General features: G+C 44.9%; 2 protein-coding genes across 3 annotated transcripts in view; one reads left to right on the top strand and one right to left on the bottom strand.

The window, feature by feature from the left end:
- The window catches only part of Tg (thyroglobulin), a 186,370-nt gene that overhangs the window by 100,839 nt on the left and 59,834 nt on the right, over positions 1 to 25,697 (top strand). The window contains exon 42 of the mRNA XM_060389330.1: positions 3,883 to 4,085. Within this exon, the coding sequence (XP_060245313.1) occupies positions 3,883 to 4,085 (203 nt within the window). The remainder of the gene's footprint in view (positions 1 to 3,882; positions 4,086 to 25,697) is intronic.
- Positions 12,744 to 25,697, bottom strand: part of Sla (Src like adaptor) — a 52,930-nt gene continuing 39,976 nt past the window's right edge. For both annotated transcript variants that reach the window (XM_021658722.2, XM_021658721.2), the window contains 6 exons: positions 24,582 to 24,681; positions 23,226 to 23,312; positions 20,701 to 20,804; positions 19,039 to 19,173; positions 15,488 to 15,635; positions 12,744 to 14,592 (listed from right to left, as the gene is read on the bottom strand). In XM_021658722.2, the coding sequence (XP_021514397.1) occupies positions 14,379 to 14,592; positions 15,488 to 15,635; positions 19,039 to 19,173; positions 20,701 to 20,804; positions 23,226 to 23,312; positions 24,582 to 24,681 (788 nt within the window). In that variant the 3' untranslated portion in view covers positions 12,744 to 14,378. The remainder of the gene's footprint in view (positions 14,593 to 15,487; positions 15,636 to 19,038; positions 19,174 to 20,700; positions 20,805 to 23,225; positions 23,313 to 24,581; positions 24,682 to 25,697) is intronic.

The following is a 25,697-nucleotide window of genomic DNA, read 5'->3' as shown; positions in this document are numbered from 1 at the left end:
ACCCTTCTGGACAGGCAAATTCATTTTGACCTCTGGTATAGGCATCCAAGGGAAACTTCCAGAACACCATGCCCTTCTGGCTTACATCAGTGCTACCTGATAGTTTGTGGGGGAGGGGGGAGGGGGGGACTAAAAACTATCATCATAAAGAGGGAGACAGAGTTCAAAGGACCTCTCTTTAGCAGACATCCTGCCTGTATTCCCTCACACAGTTCTTGCTCAGCATTGGGGCCTGCCTGCTATACCATTTTCCAGAGGAAAGATCAAGGCTCAGAGAGGTTGAAGCCCTTGCCGAGCATCCACAGACAGTGGCAGACTAAGCTTGAATTCAGCTCTCTGTTGCTCAGGTAGCAGTAACAAAAATAAAATAAAAATAAAAACCTTAGACTACAGTGGCTTTTTGGAGATACAGAAACTCTGAACACCTTGTCCATCAGGGTTCCTCTTCTGTCATTTAACCATGGCAGGAAGTCCCTTTTGCTTTGTTCATTTAACCCCTGGCCCCAGTATATCTCTCTCATTCCAGAGCTTCTGTGTCTATTTTACTTTGCTTCCTCACATATCTGTCCAGAGAGGGAAAGATTGGAGGTAGGCAAGGGAAAGCCATTTCCTCCACCCTGAATCCAATAGCCTTCTCTTCTGGTAAAGTACTCAGCCAGGGTCCTGGAATACTGGGGTAGAGGGATGAGGACTGGGTAGACAATGGGCCTACAAGCCCTTCCTTGGTAGTGTAGGAACAGAGCGGGTGTGCTCTGAACCAGGAGCCAGACGGAAGGCCATCTGCCATTGTAACCACACATTAATGCGACCTCAGCCACTAGGTACACTGGGCCTCTTAGAGAGTCTCATATCTTCTCTAACCAGTATCTGCCATAAGTACCTCCTCACAACAGCCATTTCTGCTGTGAAAACAAAGCTAGCCCTGTTAAGAGCCTCAGTGAGATGCTCCTTGGGCCTCAACATATTCGATTTTAGAATAAAACATAACTGTGGTGCCTACTTTGGGGCAGTCCTGTTGCCTTTAAATTCATTAATTTAGTCACCAGCAGGACTGAATGAAGCATGTTCTACAACCGTCCTCATTTTACACGTGGAGAGACTCAAAATGCATGGACACTAGGTAGTCTGCTCAGGGTAGGTGTAGGAAACAGGATTTCATCTAGGCCCATGCCTTTCTACTACCCACTGGAGTCTATGAACAAGACTAGGTCTTGTTGGGGCCCTCTGTAGAAACTGGCTGAATAGATGAGAGCTATTAATGTAATAAAGGGACAAGTAGATATTTATTGGTGGTCTGGTCCAGAGGGCTAGGCACCTAGAAGTATGGAGTCAGATCAGGAAAAGAAGACACAAACATAATAACAACATGATGTCCAGAAAGTCTCCCCTTGTGTTGGTCTCCTTCTGTTGTAATCAGTTCCTGGGCCTGGGCCGTGCATGCGCGCGCGCGCGCGCGCGCGCGCGCGCGTGTGTGTGTGTGTGTGTGTGTGTGTGTGTGTGTGTGTGTGTGCATGCATAGATGTTTAGGGATTGGCATGATTGAGGGAGGTGGTTCTGGGTCAGGATTCTGAGGGCAAGGCAACTTGGGCTTGACCCCACAGTCCTATGAGGCAGCATCACAGATGTGCTAAGCAGCACGGGACACTGTTGGAGCCAACCCACCAGGAGGCAAGCCTTGAGGACCTACAGAGTCAGGAGAGTTGATGTGGTAGAAATAATGGGGCAAAGGTTCTGTAAATGAGCACCTGTACTCTTTAGTACTTGTCCTAAGTTTTTCAAAAGATGTTTAGGGAATCAGATTGACCTTTATGATAATTCTAATTGTGAGTTACAATTTAAGTTCCAACTGCATCTCACATTTGCTTCTTGTAGCTATATAATTTTTATGCTCAAAAGTTTTACCTCCTCGCCAAAGTTGAACGAGATACCTCAGAGCACAGTGGCCTATCCCCTGCCTTTGTGTGCCTGGGGAGAGTGTCCCCTGGGAGGTGTGAACACTGAAGAGTGTGTACATTGGAAAATGCATGCACTGGAAATATGGGCAATGGGAGGTATGTGCATTAGAGAGTGTGCACACTGGAGAGTGTGTACATTGGGAACTGTGCCCAAGGCTGCTTCCTTCCTTCAGCAATTCCTGGCACAGTACCTGGCACTGGAGGAAGTTAGATTTGTCCTTGCTTGATAAAGGTCTGACTGAAGAACCACAGTTCTTATTTACCAGGAACCGAAAGCCCTCAGAACGTCATTGTTAATCCTCATCACACAGAGGCTGACATATATGCAGTGAGCATCAGGAACACTTCCACATTGTTCCTGGCAATGAAGGCTGTGGCTATCTCTTCCTAGACTCACAGACTTTATTCTTACTCACTCAGCACCCTGTTCTCCTGGACTCCCAAAAGCCCAGAGGAAGCAAACACATTGATCTTGACAAATAGAGCTCAGGAGCAATCCAGAAAATACCACAGTGAGGACAGGGTTTGCCAATGGTTTTACCAGGCCCAGAACATGGAAAGCATTTGAGAGAATGGAACGGCCCCACAGCTGGAAGAGCAGTTTGTATTATTTATGTGCTCCAAGCTGGTGTTCTCTTCAGCTTTGCAAATACTGGGTCAGGCAATCAACATGTAAGATTTTCCTACGTTTTCTATTTGGGACTATGGGATCTTTCGGATACTTTCTTGTTTCGTATGGAATACCCTCAGTCATAGCTCATTAGCTGTGAGGTCTCATGCAGAACTGTGAGTGGAGCTTAAGAGAGACATGGGCTATGGATATATATCTGCATGAAGATGGCAATGGAGTTGTGGAGTGTGTGTTTTTTATTTTTCTTTTTACTGTGATAAGATATTTCACAAAAGCACCTTAAGGAAACTGGAGTTTGCTCTGGCGCCATCTCACATCTTGAGAGTATAGTCCATCATGATGGCAAGACCTTAAGGCAGCTCATAACACTTTACTCACCCTCAGAACACAGAGGGAAGTGAGTACTGGTGTTCTGTCCATCTTCTCCTTTTCACTCAGCTCAAGACCCCAGCCCATGAGGTGGAACTTCTCTCATTCAGTGTTGGTCCTCTCACCTCAACTAAGCCAGCCAGGAAACTTGCCCACTGAAGTACCCACTGTACTAAGTGACAGTAGACCTGCCGAGCTGACAGTCTCCAAGGGCAGAGTAGTAAAGACAAGATGTGTGTGGACTTCAGATGGCATTAGAGTGAAGCCTAGTTCATAATCTGGTACTAGACCCACCTGTGGAATAGAGCAAAAAGGAGCCTTTATTACCACGACACAAAACAACTAAACAACAGTGTATTGTCTGAAAAGACCTAATGAGGTGTATGCCTTTTCCTTATTTTGTGTGTATGTGTGTCAATAATTTCATTAAAAATGGTGCTATATCTTCAACAAATGGTTAGTAAGTTCTATGATATAGGAAAGAGGCATTGTCTCAGTGGCACACTTCTAAAGCCACAGAAGATTAAGCATAAGAAAGACTGTTCTCTTTTGTCTGGTCTAGCCTCTGTAGTAGGTCCTGAGCCCTCATGTGGCTTCACTGGGCTGGAACTGAAGGTGCATAGCCTCTGAGCCTCACTCCTTTGCATTCCCTGTCCACTGACGAATGAGAAAGCTATGGCTCAGAGAGCAGAGATATTTCCAGTCTCCTGGTCAGTGAGCCCAAAGCTCAAAGATAAGGCAGATTGTATTTGATTCCAAGGCCGAAGTTCTTCTCAGTGTCCTCACTTATGTTTGTATGTTTATGGCACTGGCCTGGGTGGACAAGGGCACAAGCCACTCAGGGAGTCTTGTGTCTGCCATAGCATTGTGCTCATAACATCTAAAGCTATTAGGATACACAGGCTAATGGCATCCTTCCTTTTGCAGGCTCTGAGGAGGTCCCTGGTAACTGGGGGCTGCTGGACCAGGTGGCAGCTCTGACCTGGGTGCAGACCCACATTGCAACATTTGGTGGGGACCCTCAGCGTGTGACACTGGCAGCAGACCGTGGTGGGGCTGATGTGACCAGCATCCACCTTCTCATCACCAGGGCTACCAGGCTCCGGCTCTTCAGGAGGGCTCTGCTTATGGTGAGTGGCATGACTTGCTTTCAGTACTACTCAGTGGTCTCTCCCTGATTTTGGAAACTAACTGGCACAGTTGTTGGTCTTTTCTCATCCCTCATGCTGTCATGGATCCGGCTCTGGCTGTCACCCCAGGCATGTGTGGTCCAGGAGGCTAAAAGACTTCTGGACTGCTTTCCACTAATGTGGAAAATTCTACATGGCTGGGTGCCTCAATTCTCGGGATCCATATTAGGGTTAAATGTCCTAGTCAGTGAAGAAAACTTAGTACATGGGACTTTATCTAGTGGGCTGAGGTGCCTGCTGAGTGGGGATGCCACCGCTGTTGCTGTTGCTTGGCTTCTGTTGTTGCTGAAGGTTCGGTGATGTTGATGGTGACAAGAAGGAAAAGATGACCTAATTGTCTACATCAGGAGCTGTTCTGCCACTGACTGGGTTCTGTTTGTAAGGAGCATCTGGCTGGTTCAGCCGAACTGTGTTGGATGCTGGAGGGCCATGATAAATCATACACACCCAAGTCCGCAGGAGACCTGTGGGTTCCAGGGCAGGAGACACACACGCTTAGGGCAGATATTTTAAAGAATCAGGGAAAATTAAGAAGAAGCCTCAGACAAGGATAAGGGAAGGTAACAGTGTGAAGGGACATGGCCCTGCAGGGAATGGCTGAGAGAAAGGCTAAACACTGTGTAAGCACTAACCAGAGGCAGCACCCAGGCGACATTGGCAGTGTGGGGACAGTGTGTGCAGCAGGGCCTGACTGGTGCATAGCTTGGGCTTTTCCTGTTTGTGTGGAAACTGCCCAAGAGGTTTGCTTGTGCCTTTGTCAAGTTACTTGTTTGTCTCCTATTATGATCCTGGCCATTTTTTAAGAGTCTGATCGGTGACACTAAAGTCATTCCCAGTGCTATTTGACCATTATTGCTGTCTAGTGCCAGAACTATTTTTATCATCTCATGTATATACTCCATACCCACTAACTGTGCTCACTTCTGCTTCATTCTGATTTTCTCTACTCTAGGATCTCATATTGGTGGAAACATAGGGTGTTCATGATTTGTGTATTTCATGTAGCATACCATCTCTAAAGTTCACCAAGAATATTTCACATTTTTATAAAATCCTTTGGTTTTAGATATGAACAATAGTTCATGGTGGGGATAGACCAGTTTGTGTATCATCTACTCATCTGTCAATGGACAGCCATTATTTTCCTTTTGGCTATAGTGAGTAATACTTCTGGAGGAAGGGGGTACATCTGAGGCTTTTAAAGCAGGCAGGAAACTGGTTTGAGATCCCATGCTGGAAAGAGAGAATTTTAAAAGTGGATTCTTTCAAGCAGAGAAGTAGTGAGGAGGCCTCCAGTAACCCAAGCTAAGGAAAGATGGAGGAGGTGCTGGGGAGATGATGCAATCAACAAAATTCAGAACCTGTATTTAAAAAAAAAATCATAAAATCTGGATCATGTAAAAAAGTTAGATGTGGCAGTGTCTGCTTATACTCCCAGAACCAGAGAGGAGGACAGAGCCCTATCCCTGAGTCTCACTGACCAGCCTAGCTTACTTGGCAAGCCCAAACTAGTGTAATACCCTTCCTCAAACAATTACAATACACATCATCAACTAATGAGCAGTGCCCAAGGAATGATATCCATAGTTCTCCTCTGGCTTCCACACATGCATGCACACAATTGTACATGCAGGCATGCGCACGCACAAGCACACACACACACACAAAGTACACACAGAAACAAGGAAACAAAAAGGACCACATAAACCAAAACCTTGGGCCTATTCCTCTGTATACCTGTCTCTGTCAATCATTCTACACTGGATAACTGTACTCCAGCCTCATTCAGCCCTTATGAGACCCACATCTTTGTCACTGCTTGGCCATAACTGATATATGATGGTATTGTTGCCACTTGCCTCTTTGTCTCCCTCTTTGAGCTTCAGGGGCTTCTTTTCCTTTCTTTGGGCTTTTCCATACCTGTGCAGATAGTATGGTACCTTTCCCCCTACCTATTCATCATTTAAAAAAAAAAAAAAACTTTCCAGACTTTTTGGCTCAGAACTAAGCTCTTTCTATGGTGTGCCCAAGCATCTCCTGTACAGCAGCTGTCCTGATTTCCACCAGTAACTGATTGCTTTCAGGGCCAAGTCAGTCCCTGCTTCATGCCTCACCTCAGGAGAGGAGGGGTTGGTGTGCCTTACCCTCCACAGGCTCAGGGCACCTGTCTCAGCACACCTGGCAGTGAGCAGGTGCTATGCAGTGAACACAGGCAGCCGTTGTGCAAGTGAATGAGCAGATTATCCAGTGTTCTCAAGGACCTGGGGAATCTCTGTGAGCCACATCCTTCCTGCCATACTTTTCTTATGCTTCTTGCCGGTCGGTTCTACTTTCAAGTGGATTCACCTTGGTTGGTGAGAGCTTGGAGAACGAACACCTTTCAGTTCTTGGTGTTAAACTCAGTCTTTTGTGCTCTAAGCTGACCCTGGAGTATCCCTCTTGGACCCTGTCAGCAACCAGACCCTTGTCAGGACCTTGAGATGCTCGGATGCCTTCGTTAGGCCCAGAAGGCGTGCTTTGTCTCGGTAGAGTTTTAAGTGTTTGAGAGATGTCAGAAACAAATGGCAGCGCATTTAAAAATAACCCCTCCGTCTGTTTTACACATTTGGAAGCAGCTTTTACAACCATTCCCAGAAGTCCTGGGGATCGTGTGAGCTTATTTAGAACTGAGCAAATAGGACTGCTTCAATACATTAGCAGTTCTTACAGTGTTCTTTACCAGCAGATGTTTGGGGGAAGGGGTGGAAGCTGCTGGTTTATTCCCAAATAAGATTTAGTGTTCTCTGCAAACCTTGGTTTGGGGACTATTTATACACCCATCCAGAGAGGCTGCTGTGCTGATGATTAATAGTCTATATTTAGTATACTGTACTTGGCAAGAATTTCACTATCTTATCTTAGATCTTCCCACTGACTGGCACAGGGTCCTTATTTTATTTGATAGCTAGAGATAAGAAATCTGAAGCTCAGAGAATTTCAGCAGCTTACCAAAGAACACAAAGCAGAGAAAGGACTTTGTGAGGGATTGAGACCTAAAATCAAATCATCTGTTTTCCCACGTTATGGGGCTGCCCCTCCAGTAACTTGGGGTTTTCTCAGCATCTAAAGGAAGTAGCCCACAACTTTAATCTCAGCACTCAGGAGGCAGAGGCAAGAGGAATTCTGTGAGTTTGAGGCCAGCATATGTTAAATCACTGGAAATCTCTTGGGGCCCCAAGCCTTCCCCATCTCCCATGGTAGGAGAAAGTTTTCACTAGCAACAAGATTCCCAGTTATGGGTATTTTGCTTATGTACATCTTTGTGCCACTGTGTGCCCGGTATCTGCAGAGGTCAGAAGAGGGTCTTGGATTCCCTAGAACTGGAGTTACAGTTAACTGTGAGCCATTGTATAAGTGCTGGGAATCCATACTAGGTCCTCTGGAAGAAGAGCCAGTGCTCTTAACTGCTGGACCATCTCTCCAGCTTCCTGCTCGATTTTATAGTGTTATTTTCCTAAAAGGTATGATTCTCTGCTCTACCATGGATAAATACATCAATTCTTTCAGGAGTTTAATTATCTTACCAGGTTCTTGACACTTAGCATCGCCTCTGGCTTGTAGTCTACAACCAGCACCCAGGAGGGTGAGAGGATGGTGACATGGTCTCACAGACTGTTGCCCGTGCTTCATGCCTGTTACATGGTAGGACTGTTCTCCTCTAGCTGGTCTCATTCTAAATTGGCCTGACCAGTCTTGAGCACAGGTATTTCTGTACAGACTTCAGAATGACTTTACTGATGGCTTTTTCTAATAATCCTCCTGGGAATTTGAGTATAACTGCATAGAATTTAATGTATTGATTTTAGGGGTAAATCTACTTCATTATGATGTCTAGTCTTGGTCCATGACTTAGGCTAACAGCAGAACTGTAGATACAATATTTGTATGTCCTTGGATCTTTTCATAGGGTTTGAGATAGTTTTTCATGGAACTCTGTGTAATCATGAGTCAGGACCCTCAACTTGAAATGGTTTGGCCTTCATATGAATGGCATGTCAGTTTCTATGATATTTTTCTGTTGGTAAATAATTGTGTTTAGGAACAAGCTGATTCAGAAATGCCCATACCTTTATCATTAGTTCAAATGTCTTGCCTGCTGGGTACACTGAGCTTTCTATGAGGTTTTTCTATTCATTATCTCCAGTGCCTGTAGATAATGAATAGCTAGCTTTTTTTTTTTTCTGTTCAATTGGAGCAAAGTCTCAGAAGGAGTGAAACAGAGACCCATCACCAAAGCAGCTCAGAAAACACAGCCACTTTTTTCTATTTTTGTCAGAGTGCTTTGTAAGATGAGAAGCTGGATGTCTGTTAGAGTTTGAATGAAAATGGCCCCCATTGGCTCATTGGGAGTGGCATTATTTGAAAGAATTAGGAGGCGTGGCATTGTTGTAATATGTGTGGCGTTATTGGAAAAAAAAATGTGTCACTGAAGGAGGATTTTGAGGTTTCAGGAGCTGGTTTTAGGCCTAGTAGCTCACCCTCTCTGTCTGCTGCCTGTGGATCCAGATGCAGAACTCTGAGCAACTCTCCAGCATCATGATGGCCTGCATGCTGCCATGCTTCCCACCATGCTGATAATTTAAAAAATGAACTGTGAGCCAGTCCCAATTAAATGCTTTTCTTTGTAAAAATTGCTGTGATCATGGTATCTCTTCACAGCAATAGGATGCCTAACTAAGACAGTATCTGTATTACACTCAGAGTATTTATTACAATTTATTCACTTTGTATCCCAGCTGTAGCTCCCTTCCTTGTCTCCTTCCAATCCTGCCCTTCCTTCCTCTTCTCCTCCTGTGCCCCTTCCCCAGTCCACTGATAGGGGAGGTCCTTCTCCCCTTCCATCTGACCCTAGCCTATCAGGTCTCATCAGGACTGGCTGCATTGTCTTCCTCTGTGGCCTAGTAAGGCTGTCCCCCCTCCCTCAGGGGGAGGTGATCAAAGAGCCAGCCACTGAGTTCATGTCAGAGACAGCCCCTGTTCCCCTCACTAGGAAGCTCATTTGGAGACTGAGCTGCCATGGGCTATATCTGTGCAGGGGTTCTAAGTTATCTCCATGAATGGTCCTTGGTTAGGATATCAGTCTCAGAAAAGACCCCTTTGCCCAGAGATTTTAGTTCTGTTGCTCTCCTGTGGAGCTCCAGGCCCCTCCATCTTCCCCTTCTTTCATAAAATTCTCTGCACTCTGCCCAAAGTTTGGCTATGAGTCTCAGCATCTTCTTTAATACTTTTCTGGGTAGAGTCTTTCAGAGGCCCTCTGTGGTAGGCTCCTGTCTTGTTCCTTGTTTTCACCCTCTTCCAATTTCTATCCCATTTGCCTTTCTGAATGAGGATTGAGCATCTAACCGAGGGTCCTCCTTCTTGCTTAGCTTCTTTAGGTGTACAGATTTTAGTATGTTTATCCTATATTATATGTCTTATAACCACTTATAAGTGAGATATAGCATGTGTGTCTTTCTGCTTCTGGTTCACCTCATTCAGGATGATCTTTTCTAGTTCCCACCATGCCTGCAAATTTCATGATTTCCTTGTTTTCAATTGCTGAGTATTATTCCATTGTGTAAATGCACCACAATAGCCAGAATACATAAAGAATCAAGAAATTAAACAGCAACAAATCAAGTAATTCAGTTGAAAAGTGGGGTACAGAGTTGAACAGAAAATTCTCAATAGAGGAATGTCGAGTGGCAGAGAAACACTTGAAGAAATGCTCAACATCGTTGGTCATCAGGGAAAAGCAAATCTTTCACCTTGCACCCATCAGAATGGCTAAGATCAGAAACTCAGGTGAAAGTACATGCTGGAGAGGATGTGGAGAGGGAAGAACCCTCCTCCATTGCTGATGGGAATGTAGGCTTGTGCAACCACTTTAGAAATCAATCTGGTGCTTTCTCAGAAAATTGAGAATGGTGCTCCAGCTACCAAAATATACTCAAGTATACAGCAAGGACATTTGCTCAAACATGTTTGTAGCAGCCTTGTTCATGATAGCCAGAGTGTGGAGGCAACGCAGATATCCCTAATTTGAGGAATGGATGCAGAAATTGTGGTGCATTTACACAACAGAATGCTGGTTTCTAATGGAGGCTTCTCGGCTATTCCAATGGCCTAATCCTCATCATCAGGGCTGAGTCTGAGCAGTGGAAAGGTGGAGAAATCAGAGGGCTGGAGAGGGAGGAACAACCACGTTGGTTCACAGCTTGTGCTGAAGGTCCTCAGCAGATCTCACCCTGGAGACTCACTGGACTCATGTTTATTCTCTTTCTTGAGTATGTTGGCTAAGGCTTTGATATTCATTCCACTCATTACATGTTACATATTAAATTTCTCTGTAAAATCTACCTTGTGGCATTTGTTTGTTTGTTTGTTTGTTTGTTTTTGGAGACAAGTTTTCCTTGTGTAGCCTTAGCTATCTTGATTTGCTTTGTAGACTGTCTCAGTCTTTGTTTTCTGAGACATACTGTACTTGAAGCAATAGAGTCCCCTCTTGCTATTTTTCAGCTGCACCTCAAAAATTTTGAAAACTAGATGATTCCATTGTTCTCTAAGCACTTCATTTCTGCACAATTTTTCTCTTTATTTAAAAATTTTTTAAGAATGTAGATTCATGGAATTTTTTCTCATTGTCTTTCAAGGTGGCCCCCAATGCATCTCTAATGGTTGTTTAATACATTGCACAGACAGTATCATTTTCAGTTTGTAAGCCATCCTCCTTCTCCCTGGACTGCTTTTCCTGTAAGAAGTGTTATGTAATCGATTCTCGTCTTAGACATTATTTTTGCTTTAGCAGGTAGCAAAAGTTTTTCTTGTGTTCATTTATCTCCACAAAAAAAAAAAAAAAAAAAAAAAGATTCCACACATTCACCTGGCTCAGCTGAATCTAATGATAAAAAAAAAGTCTCATAAATGCACCTGTGCCTTCCTCTACAGAACCCCTTCCAGACAGGACCCACCTTCCACAGCTCCCTTTCCAAGTAGAATGTGGGCAGAGCATCTCTCCCTTCTTGGGTGCCCTCTTTACTTTTAGGCTGTGGTCCATTAGAACAAATGTGATGCTGGAATTTTGAGAAGTCACCCTCCATCTAGCATCCAGCTGATTTATCAAAGGACCTAGTGAACAGTTGTCACTTTTCTACTTACATCCTTCTCTAAACTGCCTCCCTCTTTTAGCCAGGCTAAGCTCTGCCTCTTAAGGTGCCGTAGATTCTTCCCTCTGGATGACTCTTCTATTGCTGCTTTCGCTCAGGCTCAGTCATGGAGTCTTTGGTCTCTTGGAGCCTTATGCTGCAGACTTGCTCAAGCTTGCAGGACTTCCCTGCTGACCTGTTGCCTGAGCTTACTAAATCTTTGCACGACTATCTGTTGTTCCTGCCTCAGCATCCACCTAAAGTTGTGGCTGCATAGAAGCTGCTATTTTCTACATACCAGCCCCCCTTCCTCCGAAACTGTCTCTTTACTAATGGCATCTTGCTCTGTGACATCGGAGAGAGATCTCCACAGCCACAAGTCTCAGCAGTTAAGTCGAACAGGTGTCAGATAACATTTGTGGAAAGAAATTCTCAGAAGATTGAGTAGCTCAAATACCACAAATGATGTGAAGATAGCTATCTTGTTGTTTTCGAGAAATCCACTCTCCCTCTTGAGCCCTTCTATCCTTACTCATATGAAGTGAGACAGAGACCCCAGCCAGAATAGTAACTCTTGCTAGCCTTTGTGCTTGGCCTTCCAGTTAAACTCTTCATTGAAAACCAGAAGCTGTAAAATCCTGAGAGACATTTTTATGCTTCTTACCTATGGGTCTATAAAAGTATCTTTTATTCACCTGGCACAATTCTCATCTCCAAGGCTTACTGCCTGTCTGCCATCCAAAGCCTAGTCCTGAAAGATTCTAAAGATTCTAGCCTTCATACAATCTAATCTAGGCCTAGAATGTTTTCATCCTCTGAAATGGATATGTTCACTCTTCCTAGTTTTTTTTTGTTGTTGTTGTTTTTGTTTTTGTTTTTGTTTTTGTTTTTGCTTTTGTTTTTCTGAGCTCTGGCTGCCTGGATCAATTCAGCTGTTCTGGCTCACAACTCTTCTCCAAGCTGACTGATTCAAACTAGCTTCTTTCAGCTTCTAACTAAATTGCACTGCCTGGCCTCAAACTAACGCTAGAAATCTGTTCTAATCTTCTGGCTCCTTCTCATTCTCTGGTTTCTTCTGTCTTCACCTGTGTCTAGCTTGTTCTCTCATCAACCTGTTTCTATAAAACTTTCCCAGTAAAACTGGGAAAACTCTCCCCGCCTCTCTGCAGTGCTTTTCCCTAAGTCACCTATTTTTTCTCTCTCTTCTTGTGAGAGTTGAACATATCCTATTCTGTCCAATCTTTCTCTGATTCTTCACTCAGTCTGCTTCTAATTTAGAAGACACTTTCTAACATGGGTGTTTTTTTCTACAAACTAACTTTACATTCATTGTTTGGGATGAAAGGTGTGTGCTAAGGGCATGCCTGTGTTCCAGACAGAGTATCCATGTTGCTGGATTGAAATCCCTCTACATCAAATCCATTCTCATCCAAGGTTAAATAAGTATTAGTTTTACTTTAATCAGGAATAAATACATGATTGGGCAAAATGTAATGCTTCCCACTTAGAAGTACCCCCAAGTACTACTGAAATTTCCATTCACATTGACCACAGCAGAAAATAGCACAGAAGATAATGAGCAGACACATATCAGAAACCAGAGATTATGGCCTTATAGCACAAGTCACTGACCTTGTGTGACATCTGTTTCTAACACACTGGCCAGTCTCTTTGGGTGAGACCTAGGAGACCACACTGGATCTGACAATACATAAAGTCATGTCAATGCATATGCTTTTGCCATCTGCAGGATGAACCCAGGTATGTGGAATACATGTAATGGATGACAAATCCCACCTGTATTTGTATTTGTCTTATGGAGAATCCTTGTGATAAACAGGGAGAATGAGCCATGGCTATCCCGGTTCCCATCCCAACAAGATATGGGTATGAGACTGGATGGAGGCTTCTCTTTCCTGAGTGCCTTGTGAGTTCTCTCTCACCACTCACAATCACATATGGCAGCATTCAGCTTCTCCAGCCCCCCTTTCCCAGAAAGGGGCATTCTTATTCATGCAGATGCCAGCCCTTCTTAGGAAAAATATACAGGATAAATTAAGCCTTTAAAGCTGATCATTTTCCTTGAAAAACAAACAAACAAACAAAACCCATAAGCAGTCTAATCTACTCGGTCCAACAGTCCTTGTATTCCATGGTAGATCCATGGGAACAAGAGCCCCTTGGGTAACCTTCACTTGTCCTCAACCCATTGTAACTGTAAAGGTCCCTCTTGTTTCACATTCACTGATACACCTTGTTATTCTTCTTGTCTGTCTGCCCCAACTGGAAGCCCAGCATTAAAGGATGCTATTCATGGTTCTTTTAATCCCGTTTGACCTCAACACAGTTCTTTACCCATGCTTCTTCCATTAGGCATGAGAAATAGGGGTTCTAAAACAACACAGGACCCCAGCATCTGGGTGAGGCAAGACTGTCTATCCCAGAAGCTTGTGCGATAGGGCTTCCTCCTCTCTTTCCCAGTTGCCCTATACTCCCATGTGACTTAATATGACCATCTACTCCTGCCCAAATGGCTTTGGTCCACCTGAATGCTGAAGATTCCACTTGGTTCAGAGCTGTAAGTCCTTCTGGATAGTGTTTAGTGTCACTGGTTCCTTAGAAAGAAAGAAGACATAGCCCAAAGTTCTCACTGAGCCTTTAAAGGTAGCTTTGCTTCAGGTAGAGGTCACTCTGCAGACCTAAGAAGGCCATCTTGCCCATGCTCTTTCTCAGGTGGATGCTCTCCATGGGGTCTCAGAGAGGGGCCATTTGGACTGAGAGCTGGAGTCAGTTTCCACACTCTTTTGCAAGATTGTTCTGTCTTGCATACACACACTCATGTACCCACAGCTCTTTGAAGCACTGCCCCATTACACCATGATCAAAATGTGATGTGGCTCCACAATACTGATCAGACAACAGTTCCTCTGATCAGTATGTAAAGGCAGTCTCTGTGTGACTTCCTTTGGTAATAGGAAGACATGAGGTAACCACTGAGTAGAGAACTCCATCTTCCATAAGACCCCAGGTCACAGTCAAAGCCTTTGTCTTTTGTGTACCAGCCAGGGCACTAATCTTCAAAGTACTGGGGTGCTGCAAAGAAGGAGCTCTTGCGTTTGCTCCCAGTGTACATCAGAGAGAGACTCTTCTTCTTCCGGTCGAAGGAGCTAGTGTCATCTCCAGTCAGGGACAGGTAGGATGCAATACTTTCCCGAAGGCCATAGCTGAAAAGGGATTCATCCACTCTGGGTGGGTTCTCTGCTCCCTCTGGATCTTCCTGTGATCTGTGTGTTGAAAGATACAGACAGAGAAAGAAAAAGAAAAAGGGGGTGTTGAGCAAAGTAGGCGATGGGGATAAAGAATATGAAAAGGAAGAAATGGGAAACAGAAGAGCAGGAAGAAAGAAAGGAGGAAGAGGAAGGAGAGAAAGAAAATGAAGAGGTTAGTTTCTCACTAAAGCTGGTCTGAGTTCCGTGTTTTGAGTTTGTGGGCTGTATCCTCTGGAAGCCACCATTTCCTTGTGTGGCTTAAACTCTCCACAATACATCTTAATGAATATTCTTTATGGTATTTAAAAGAAATGATCATTTCATTCATGTCTCAGGCAGTTCTGATCTCTGATTTGCTTTAACTTAATTGATGAGATACCTGGATCCCTGCTCAATTAGTGAGCTGCCCACTGATAACAGCCCACAAGCACACGCCTGGAAACTCAATAGCTATTGATGGAATTCATAGAAAAACTAGTAGAAGAACTTTTTTTCCTTTCTCCCTCAGAGAGAATGAGTTATCTTAAGATTTGGGAAGAATGTTTAAACTTTGTCAATGGGCTTTAAATATTAATTATATGCCAGATTTATTTGTGTGTTACTGTCATAGATTATAATAATTATAACCGGGTGAAGTGCTTCTGTTAAAAAAAAATTTTTAAACGCGGTGATCATATTGAGAATGAACTTGGGAAATGTTTGAGGCTCCCCCAAGCTGGAGACACTATATGCTACATGACACCCAAGGCTGTGTTCCCAAAATTCAGAGGCTGCCCTTGCTCATGGTGTCTACAGGGTTTCAGTAGGGCCTAGTGCTGGCTTATAAATTTTCTTGTGCCAGTATCACCCGCTATCTGGTACCCATATGTATTTATGGAGGGCACACACACACACACACACACACATCTACCTGGATACCCTCTTCCAATCAAAGGTCTTCTGTCGTAAGGTGACGTGTGAACCAGGGGTGGTACAAGGTGATGGATGAGCTGTTGGAGCAGGTGTGTTCTGTGCCAGGCAGGGTGTGGTGAGTACACAGCACAGACCATCAGCCACCTCTGAGGATGGAAGTACATAACAGTCAAAGATCCAGGCATGACATAGACAGTGTGGAGAACAAATCAAAGATCCATTACACTACAGACCCCTAGTATTTGTCATGGGGAAACTGAGGCCAAGGTGTTGGTCTAATGGGGGTTTACCAGTGTTGCTATGTCCTGAAAGATATAAACTCTAGGCTTACATTAACATGGAGAGAAAGCAGATGTGGGATCATAGTCCAACAAACTTGGGTTTGTGCTACAGCTTTGCTTTGATGGTGAGTTACCGCAAGCATCTCTGAGCCTTGCTCTCCCCAATTGCAGAAGGGAGGGAAGGAGAAGACATAAGAAAACAGCAGGCCAAGACCCACCTGAGAGCAGAGTTCCATACTAGGCTGAATTTCTTGTAACTACACCTGCCTAGGTCAGAGCATGGAGCCATGTACTACTTCGCAGGCACCCCCAAAGCATACTTAGCCATGTTAGGAGCAGTAATACAAATGAAGCAAGAAAAACATAAGGAACGGGCGAAGGAGGGAAAGGTTGAGAGAGTGGAACGAAGAAGGAGAGAGAAAACAGGTGAAAAAGCAGAAACAATATAAAAGATACAGGAAGAGGGAGGAGAAAGCTAAAAGGCAGGACAGAGAAAGTGAGCAATGAGAGAATTAAAAAAAACCTTCTGACCCTGCACACACCGTGGAAGCAAAATAAAAGTGCTATTATATTATATAATAAAAACCCACTATTGTTCCCCTCCACTGATGTACAGTATCTAGCCTGTCAGGCTTCATCTCTCCCAGAACAGCAGGATATAACTCCAGTGAGTTCCAAGCCTTTCTGGCCCATGTGTCATGTGAAACGCAGATGCTGTTGGCCCAGGTACCTCTGAACTAAGGACTCAGTGCCTCCTCACTCAGGTCAAGGGGTTTAGTCCGGGAGAGAGTCAGAAGCCTAAGATATCAGACATACAGTACATTTCCAGCAGAGGCCAGGTATTCTGGCCTCAATCCACCCATCCTTGGGCTTTAGAGAGTATCTACATCCTTTGTGGCCTCTTTTCATCTGATCTGTGGTTATTTGGGTGTCCTTGCCCAATAATAAAAGGAAACTTTCTGAGGAAGCAAACAGCCTACTAGAGAGTAGCCAACCCCACTCCTACTCCTGGTTTCCAAGTGGACAGCATGCTTGGTCATCCACATAGACACAGGTGCCAAAGTTGGGGAAGAGCTTCACTGGATGCGCATCTGGAACAGTGAGTGACCTGCTGGGGCTAGAGATGTTCTTAGGTTTCTTAGGTGTTCATAGGTTTCTCAGATAAGAGGGAGGGCACAAGGCAGGCCTAGAAACATCTCAGCCCTGCTGCATGGCAAGATGCATTCTGGACGTATTCTGCTTTAGATCCAGTCACACATGGAGTGAAAAAAGTCACACAAGCCAGTGACATGAGCCAAAGGCTGAGCTGGCCTCACCCAGTTCATCTCACTGAGGCTCTGTCTGAACTTCATGCCATTAGTAGTTTTATACTTGGGATATGGAACAAAACAAGAAAATGTGTGCAACATTCCTGACCCACTGACTCAGAACCAGTGCCCTATGCCAAGAGTAGTGCATGGCTTTGAATAGAAAATAAGTAAGCTTGCCCTGCCTGTTGTCTGTAATACACCATCTAATTCACTCTGGCCCCAGCAACTCTGTTCTTGATCCCATGCAGTGAGATCTCAGATGATATACAGGAAGCAGTCAGGTTCCCAGGCCCCCACCAGTTTGGCAAAGGTGAGCCTCTGGCTGTAGCCCTTCAGCCCAAATGATGATCAGGAGTGTCTCTCAGGAAGGCACTCGTTCTGTACCAGCTTAATGTCCTTCCTGTAGTGCAGAAGCTCAGGAGGAGGTGGGTATGCCTAGCCCAGCAGTATGTGACCTCCCAGTCATGAGAGCTCTAGCGAGTGGCATCAGCTTTATATTTGCTATTGTCTATGCAAAACTTCTGGTCAGCACACTCCTTGTTATTAAAAGTCAAATACCACAAACAACCTTTCAGCATAAGTAGGTGAAGCCCAGGACACCCTTCCTCTTTCATTTTCAGCTAGACCTTAGTTTTGAGGCCATCACAGAAGTGATACTTGTAATTATTTTGCAACCGTTGGATTATATTAGACACTGAACACGGACCATTGTCTTTAGCAGTCATGCAATGCCATGCAGGAGGATGTGCCCACCACCTTTAGTGAGCAAAAGGTAAAGGTCTTACCCAACATCCCTCAAACAACCTAGCTTCAGCACACACCTGCCTCTCCCAGCAGCTATTGCTCAATACCTGCTGTTTCCCGTAGGTCAGAGGTGTCATCTATGGGTTCCTTTCTCCTTGCAATGCCCTTTGCTTCTTGAGCTAAAGACCCCAAATCCTAAAGAATGCAAGTCAAGGATCCTAAAGAATGTAAGGGCAAGGGCAAGCATCTTCAAGGGGAGGAGACAAGGAGGAAGGGGCTGAAGGAAAGCAGATGCTATTCTGTAACTGCTCATGGCTGAGTGCTAGGGTCTCTGTTCAACACTTTCCACATTTTAGCTGTACAAATTTGTGCCCTGACAGGTAGGAACAATTAGCATCCTCTTTGCATAGGGAGAAAGTGAGACAGGAAGAGTCACATAGCCCCAGGTGCATAACTGTCACCCAGCAGACATGGGACATAGAACAGAGGGCCAGAGCCTATCTTTGGAAACCTAGCCAACTGCTAATCCCTTCTGGCCCACAGACCATGATTCTAACAAGAAGGTTGGAATTTGGGGCTTCTCAGAATACAGCATAGCTTACTGATAGCACTTTATTTTCATAAGCCATACGATGCTCTGGCATCTGGGGGATCCTCTACAACATGGTCAGCCTAGGGAACATATTTCTCTTCAAGATGCCTTGCCCCATCTTGTTGTTGGCAAAGATAGACAAGACAATTAGCTGATTAAAGTGATAGGGAGAAAAAGACAGCAGCATGCTATGGGGAAAGGAAAATGGCTGCTCATCCTACTGCTATGGCTTCCTCACAGAAGTGGGGAGAGGTTGGCCTTGAAGGTTGAAAAAATTGTGACAAGCAGCAGAAGGGGAGAGTCATATATCAGAACAATGCTGCAGAGACTCCCTAAACAGACAAACACCTTAAAGAGAGGCAAAGTGTCTAGAGTATCTGGTTGTGGCTGTGAACACAGAGCACCCTGGTGTGTTTTGTTGGCGCAGGGGAGATATTCTGCTAGCCAGGCAGCATGCACAGGTGTTCTTGTTTAGCCTGAGGCAATGAACTAGCACATGAGAATGACAGCATGGGTAGGAGAAAATCAACACCTTTTCTCAGGGACTTGTGTGGGCCACCTAGCAAATACTATCAAGCAGCTGTACACAGAGCTCGCCCCAGTGACCCTGGTGGCTTCTTACCAGAATAATGAGTCACCAGGTCCTCCAGACACTGGAAGGTGAGCCTTGGCGAGATGTAGTACCAGTTGTTAGGTAGGCGGAAGATGCGGTAATGCTTCACCACCTGCCTGTGTCTTACTGACAGCGAGTAGAAACCTGCAAACGGGACATGGGGGTCAGGGTAGCCATAGGGTCCCACTTAAGGGTAACAGGCTGCCTCACTCTGTCTTTTAGGTTGGTTCACTGCAGTGCTTCTACATGTGACTTGATCTGCCCTAAGGGAGGGTGGCCTTTCCTCCCCTCCCCCGCTTTTTAGGTAAACTCTGAGATCCCCTGCATTTGATTAGGAAAGATACCCTCTCAGTGGCCCATGCACCCTTCCCTAGTGTATGCTGAGATGTTTTAAGTGTTGTCCCCTCCACCTCCTGTATCCCCAGTGTCAAAACTACACTATATGTCAGGGAAGGGAGCCCATAGTTCTTCACCCTTCATGCTCCCTGCTCCTTGATTTAAGCAGATTTTCTTGGAAACTTTTCTTAGCAAGCATCAGTCGCTAAGAAATCTATGAAAGATACAATCTCTCCTTCAGGTGAAAGAGAACCCCTGGCAGGTCCCATCATCTCTTTTAGCCTTAGTGTCCCCAAAGTGGTAAGTAAGACCCTTGAGTTTAAGTCATGTTTTAGTCTCTCCCTCCCCTGCTCGATCCTTTGGCTTTCAGGAAGTGTGAATCACCCTGGAGGTATTGAGAGACAAAGGTACTGCCCTCTCTCAGTCTGCACTGCCAGTAAAGGCCTGGGAACAACTGTCCCTGAATATTGTATAGAGGGAGACATGGAGGCTCAGGACCCTGCAACAGATGTGTCACAATAATAATAAAGAGAAATAATGAGTTCAGCAATTCATAGATGGTCTATAAGATATGTACAAGCTATCCCCAAACTCTACAAAATATCTTCTGATGGCCAGAGCTTTTCCTTGGTGAATCATTCTTTACCATAAATTTTTCTATGAAGTAGCTTTTTACACAGGGTACCTTAAGTTGGAAAAAAAGGAGTATGCTGGGCATGAGAGGGTACTGTGAAGTATTTGGGTCCTGTGTCTTAAAACCCTGGGAGCATAAAGACCAGGTGAGGAGTATTCTCACAGACTAACACCCTGACATGGGTGAAAGAAGGCTGAAAGAGAGGAGGCACCCACCCAGGAGTTCAGGGCTGACATTACTCCCCTGCTTGGAGAAGGGTGACAAGGGCTTTGTCATTTCTCTTTTTACTGACACAGGAAGTCCTAACGATCTTCTCACACCTGCTTGCCTTATTCTCTGAGATGCCCCATTTTGCCCTAGGACAAAAGTGACTGCTGTTCAGGGCCTGTGCGCATCGAGAACACCATGTATACTCCATTTGAGTCTCACAAATAAGCAAACTGAGCTCAGAGAAGTAAGCATCTCAGGGACAGAGCTGGTGAGCACAGGCCAGCCTGATGCTGCTCAGGCCTGCCTTTCACATCATGTGATGGAACTGTGGCCTGCCTTATCTCTATCCTCCCACTCTCAGGTCACCAAGGAGCTGACCTCAAGCCCAGGTCTATTTATGTGCTCGTGGGAGAAGAGGAACAGACCCAGAGCAAGGCAGTGAGAACAAAATGTGCTGTGTGGCCACAGGGTTAAAAAATAAAAAGGTTCACCTTTCTTTGTTTCACTCTCTCTGATCATGAAGGAACCAATCTTTGTGTCTGGCAGCTGCAGCAGTTCCTCAGCCTTGTCCCTGCCCAGTCCTTCAAACAGCCAGCTAGGAGTGAAGAGGTTAGCTTTTAGTGGCCACAAGAAATAAAGACAGGCTAACACAAGAGTAAACACAAAGTGGAAGGCTGATTGCCAGAAAGCTACCAGAATTACTTGAGGAGGAAAATCATCCATTAATTCTGCAATCTTTCAAAGTGCCCTGAGTAGCTGTTTGTGCCCAATGTTAGGTAAGCAATGACTAAAAATGTGCCCTGCTTCTCGGCACTGACTAGAGCAGGCTCTGATCTTGTCACATCAGGTGTGTACACTATGTGGCATTGGCCTGTGCCAACCACGTCTGTGCGACACTCTGCCAAGCCAACACTACCAACATTGTGCTGTTATATTCCCTTATGGTGTTTGGGACATCATTCTAGGTATAGGTTTGGGAATGACAGAGTGGACAGTGTGGTCCTGCTCCTGAGCAAGTGGCACTCTCTCCTGCTGTTGCTCTTCATGTTTAGGAATAATTGCCGTTGGGTGTTTGTATGTTTCTCACTGTTTTCACTTAATGGTGAGAATGGATAACTGTTATACTACACAGTCGGCCAACAAGGACTGCTTCCACAGTACAGTGACACACAGGGTGCTCATAGGAGGACACTCTGCACCAGAAAAACCTGGGTCCAAATTCAGTGGCCTCTGAATTTTGGGCTCTGCCTGCCTCCTGCAAGGGGGGGGGGTTATTAATAGGTGGCCAGCATATGCCTCGTGTAACAGGTGCTGTGTTTTGGAGAAAGGACTGTTAACTGGCTGTTAATCTCCGGGTCTAACTCAGCCTGTGAAGAACAGTAATGCTTCAGTCTTGCTGGCTACATTATTTGACAAGGCACACACAGGCTGGATTGAAGCAGGCAGGCTGGGCACCTCTGAGCTTCAGGCTCCAGGACACAGGTACAGAAGTAATTTCACGGGCTAAGCATCAAGATCACTTTCTTTGTTATGACCACCTTATGCCCTATTTTCAGATTTTCCAGCTATGCCCGGGTACAAGAAGATACACGATGTATTAGTTTTAATGTATATGGCAAAAGTTTGTATACCCAAGCCCTTTGCAAAGTCCTACACAGAACTGTAAAAATAAGACAATAGCATGATCCATGTAGGAATATGAATTCTTTTAATATATTGTATACTGTTACTGTATTAATTATGTGAAGGCACACCCTCACTTAGATCTCCTAAATGGGCAAGACTTCCTCTCTGGCACAAAAGAGAAGCATGGGGACTAGAATGATTGGGTAGTTTATCTAAGTTATTATTAGTAGAGAGAGCAAAATTATGTGTTCTGAGGGGGTAAGCAGTGCCTTAGCCATTCTAGTGTGCTTTCTTTCTTTCATTTCTGTGTTTTGGGAAATGCTAGCACATCTATTAGCTGGACTACCTGATAGGGCCAGGGTCACATGACTCATAGAGCTTCTCACCACCTCTGCCCCTATAACTTCTTTCAATGTGAAGGAACGTGTTAGTTAAGCAAGCATATCAGAGCCTGTGTTTTATAAGCAATGTCTAACTCCAGTCTTGTTGGACATGACTCTCGCAACAGACACTTTTGTTCACCCTCCCCACTGTGGGCACATGTGATTAAGAGCACCAAGGGTGGAATCAAGAGCTCGAATGTCTTCTTCCCAGTGGAAGCCTAGGGAGTCTGTCAGGTTCTTTACCATAGGAACAGAATAGTGGTTGTTTGCTTACTGCTTCCCCTCTGCCATGCATGTCTGAGCTGAGGTTGGGCCTCTGTAGTTTCACAGAGGAGGGGCCTGTGGCTTGGCAAGGCTACGCCACATTCCCAAGGCTCCTCCACAGCAAACGGGAAGTGCAAGTGTTAGTTTAGTAGTGCCAAAGCCCACTGAAGCCTCCCGGGCTGAGGCCTCTACCTGGCTGCAGGAGCGAAGAGCCCAGTGTGCTGACTGCTCCCCAGCCAGTGGCTGCCTGTAGTCAGGAACACAGCTAATGCTTACAGAAGTATGCTCCCGTATTGCCCAGCAACGACCTCATTCTGGGAACTTCTACTCCAGCGGCATGATTCTGTATTATTACCCCCATCATGCTATACTGTGATCTCTAGTGATCAACTGAAGATATGCAGAGCTGAGAAGCTTGTCCATAATCTCATGGTCTGGAAGTGACAGAGGCAAGATTTGAACCCACACTGACTTTTAGCCACTGAACCAAGGCTGCTTCCCAGACACAGTACTGAAGCACTCAGGTCTAAGTATTACCTGTGGCTGAGCAAGAATGTCCAACTTGCTTCATTTTACCTCTGGGGAATCAAGTCCCAGAAAGTGGAAAGGATTAGCCCCGAGCTGGGGTAAAATAATTCATTTAAGTGATGCCCTGTTTCCGCTATATAGTGCTGGAGCCACTTTATCACCCGAGTCACCCATACACATTATGACAAAATGATGTCATTCAGATGTATACTTACCCATGGTACACTCTGGCCACACATATCCCCGGAATATAACTTTCCCGGCCAGTGCTGAGAGAAATGGCTTTCCACCAGCCCCCTTCACTATCAGGACAAAGCAGAGAGAGAAATGTGCATGGGTAAATGGCCAAGCCAAGGATGTGTGGTCATCAAACTAGCTCACTGCAACTAGAGGCATTCCTCTTTCAAGATCTGTCATCACCACTTAGACTTGCATTTTGCCAGTTGAAAATGTAGGCTTCTTGTGTGTGCATGTGTGTCAGGTATGTTGTGGGTGTCACATGTATGCACATGAATGCCAGAAGTGGACCTTGAGTGTCATTTTTAGGGATACTCTCTACCTTGTTTTATTTTTAGCTTATAGTATGTGTTCCTGTGTATGTATTTGTGCTTGTGAGTGATCTTGGAGATAGGGCATGTGCTTGCCACAACATGCATGAAGAAATCAGAGGACAACTCGGTGTAGTTGTTTCTCTCCTTTTCCTTTACATGGGTCTGGGGGGTTGAACTTAGGTCGCAGGTCAGCAAGCACCTTTATATGCTGAGCCATCAGGGCGGCCTCAACCTTGTTGTTAGAGATAGGGACTCTCAATAGCTTGGAAGTTAGTAAATAGGCGAGGCTGGCTGGCCAGCAGCAAAGCCTGATGTTTTCTTCTCAGCATTGAGATTTTAGGTGTGCACTATCATGCCTAGCTTTTTTTTATTTGGGTTCTGAGGGCTGGCCTCAGGTCCCCATGCTTACATGGCAAACATTTTGCCAATAGAACTCTCTCTCTCCAGCCCAAAAGTTTGGCTTTTAAAGCCTATACAGCCAACAGACATCACTCACCGCAAGCTGCCTGGGAACCTGCTCTCACACTGACAGTGACACCTTTGGGGGACCATCAGTTCATTTCCTCAGCTGATATGCACCATTGAAGAGTTTCAAAAACAAAAGCTTCCTCTAGTGGTTTATTCCCTCAAGTATAACCAAACATCCATTTGCATGTCTCAATCACTGAGACTAAATCAAAGGATGCAGAGCCCTTAGTTTTACCGTAGGCTATTTTTGGGATCATACTTAAAGATGATGGCAAGAATAAAAGCACTGATATCACCTACAGTGTTTTTGGATTCTGCATTTCCTTCCCAGCATGCCCCAGTGAATAAAATCATCCTGCATATTTGGATATTAAGCTACTTCTGCCACTAGAGGCTGTAAGGTACTGGGAGTACTTGAATGGCAGGTCACAGCAGGGACCAAATTTCTCACCATACAGTAGGACCAACACCTGCATAGAACTAAACAGCTGACTCTATCTGAAAATCTGATGGGGTTTGTCATGTTTAGGGGATTATATATGTTTTACTCACTCAGAAATCACACGCAGTTTCTCCCCTCTCCGGAATATTGGGGGGCTGATGTCAGGAGATGGGTAGTCATTCAGCACAGCCAGGAAGTCGCTCTCAAGTCCTAGGAGGCAAAGCGGAGACTTTGACTGACCAGGCACAGAAAGCAATTGGGAATAAGGAGAGATGAAGCTGCTGGGTTTCCCAGCCTCTGGAGCAGTGGTTTTCAACCTGTGAGTTGCAGCCCCTTTGGGAGCTGCATATCAGCTATCCTGCATATCAGATATTTATATTACAATTAGTATCGGTAGTAAAATTATAGTTATGAAGTAGCCACACAAATAGTTTCATAGTTGAGAGTCTCCATAGCATGAGGAACTGTATTAAAGTGTCGCAGCTTTGGAAAGGTTGAGAACCACTGCTCTGCAGCCCCCTCCTTTGTGCTTGGAAAACTCTACTTCCGCCCACCCAGTGTTCCAGGTTTCTTCCCCATGGATGGCCTTAAGGCAGGCCTTCAGGCCTCTGACAGCCACAGAACATGTTCCTACTACAGGCCTCCCTTGATCCCAGTGCTTCCATCTGAAAAAAAAAAAAAAAATGGATCTACAGATCTAGGAGTTACAGTCACACCATCTGGCTTTATTTCAGGATCTGCCCTGTATCTACAAGCCTCAGTGTTTCCATCCTGAAAATGGGGTAACAGATGAAAGACTCTTGCCCCAGAAGGGTATAAAAAGACTCCTTCTTGGAGGGGCTCACCCGGTCCTATTACTCCTTAAAGTGCTACTGGCAATTAATGGATTGTCTCAGGAAAGGGATCATTGCCCTCAATAGTGTGGCCACGGGAAGTTGCCCAAAAGCCTATAAATATTTCCCCATCCATGATCAGGCAAGCAATCCTACTTTAACTAGGTAGGCTACAATAAACTGATAGATAGATAGATAGATAGATAGATAGATAGATAGATAGATAGATAGATAGATATAGATAGATAGATAGATAACAAAGCAGAGTGACTAGCTAAAAAGAAGGCATCAAATATGAAGAGGGGCAAAAGAATAGTAGGAGTGAATTTACTCAAAATACACTTTACATGTGTATAATTGTAATTATAGTATAGTATAGTACTCCTTAGTACT

This window comes from Meriones unguiculatus, chromosome 8 (assembly GCF_030254825.1).
Source record: "Meriones unguiculatus strain TT.TT164.6M chromosome 8, Bangor_MerUng_6.1, whole genome shotgun sequence".
Classification (NCBI taxonomy): Eukaryota; Metazoa; Chordata; class Mammalia; order Rodentia; family Muridae; genus Meriones; species Meriones unguiculatus.
Note: the sequence above shows the minus strand (reverse complement) of the source record. Positions and strands in the feature narration are given on the sequence as shown.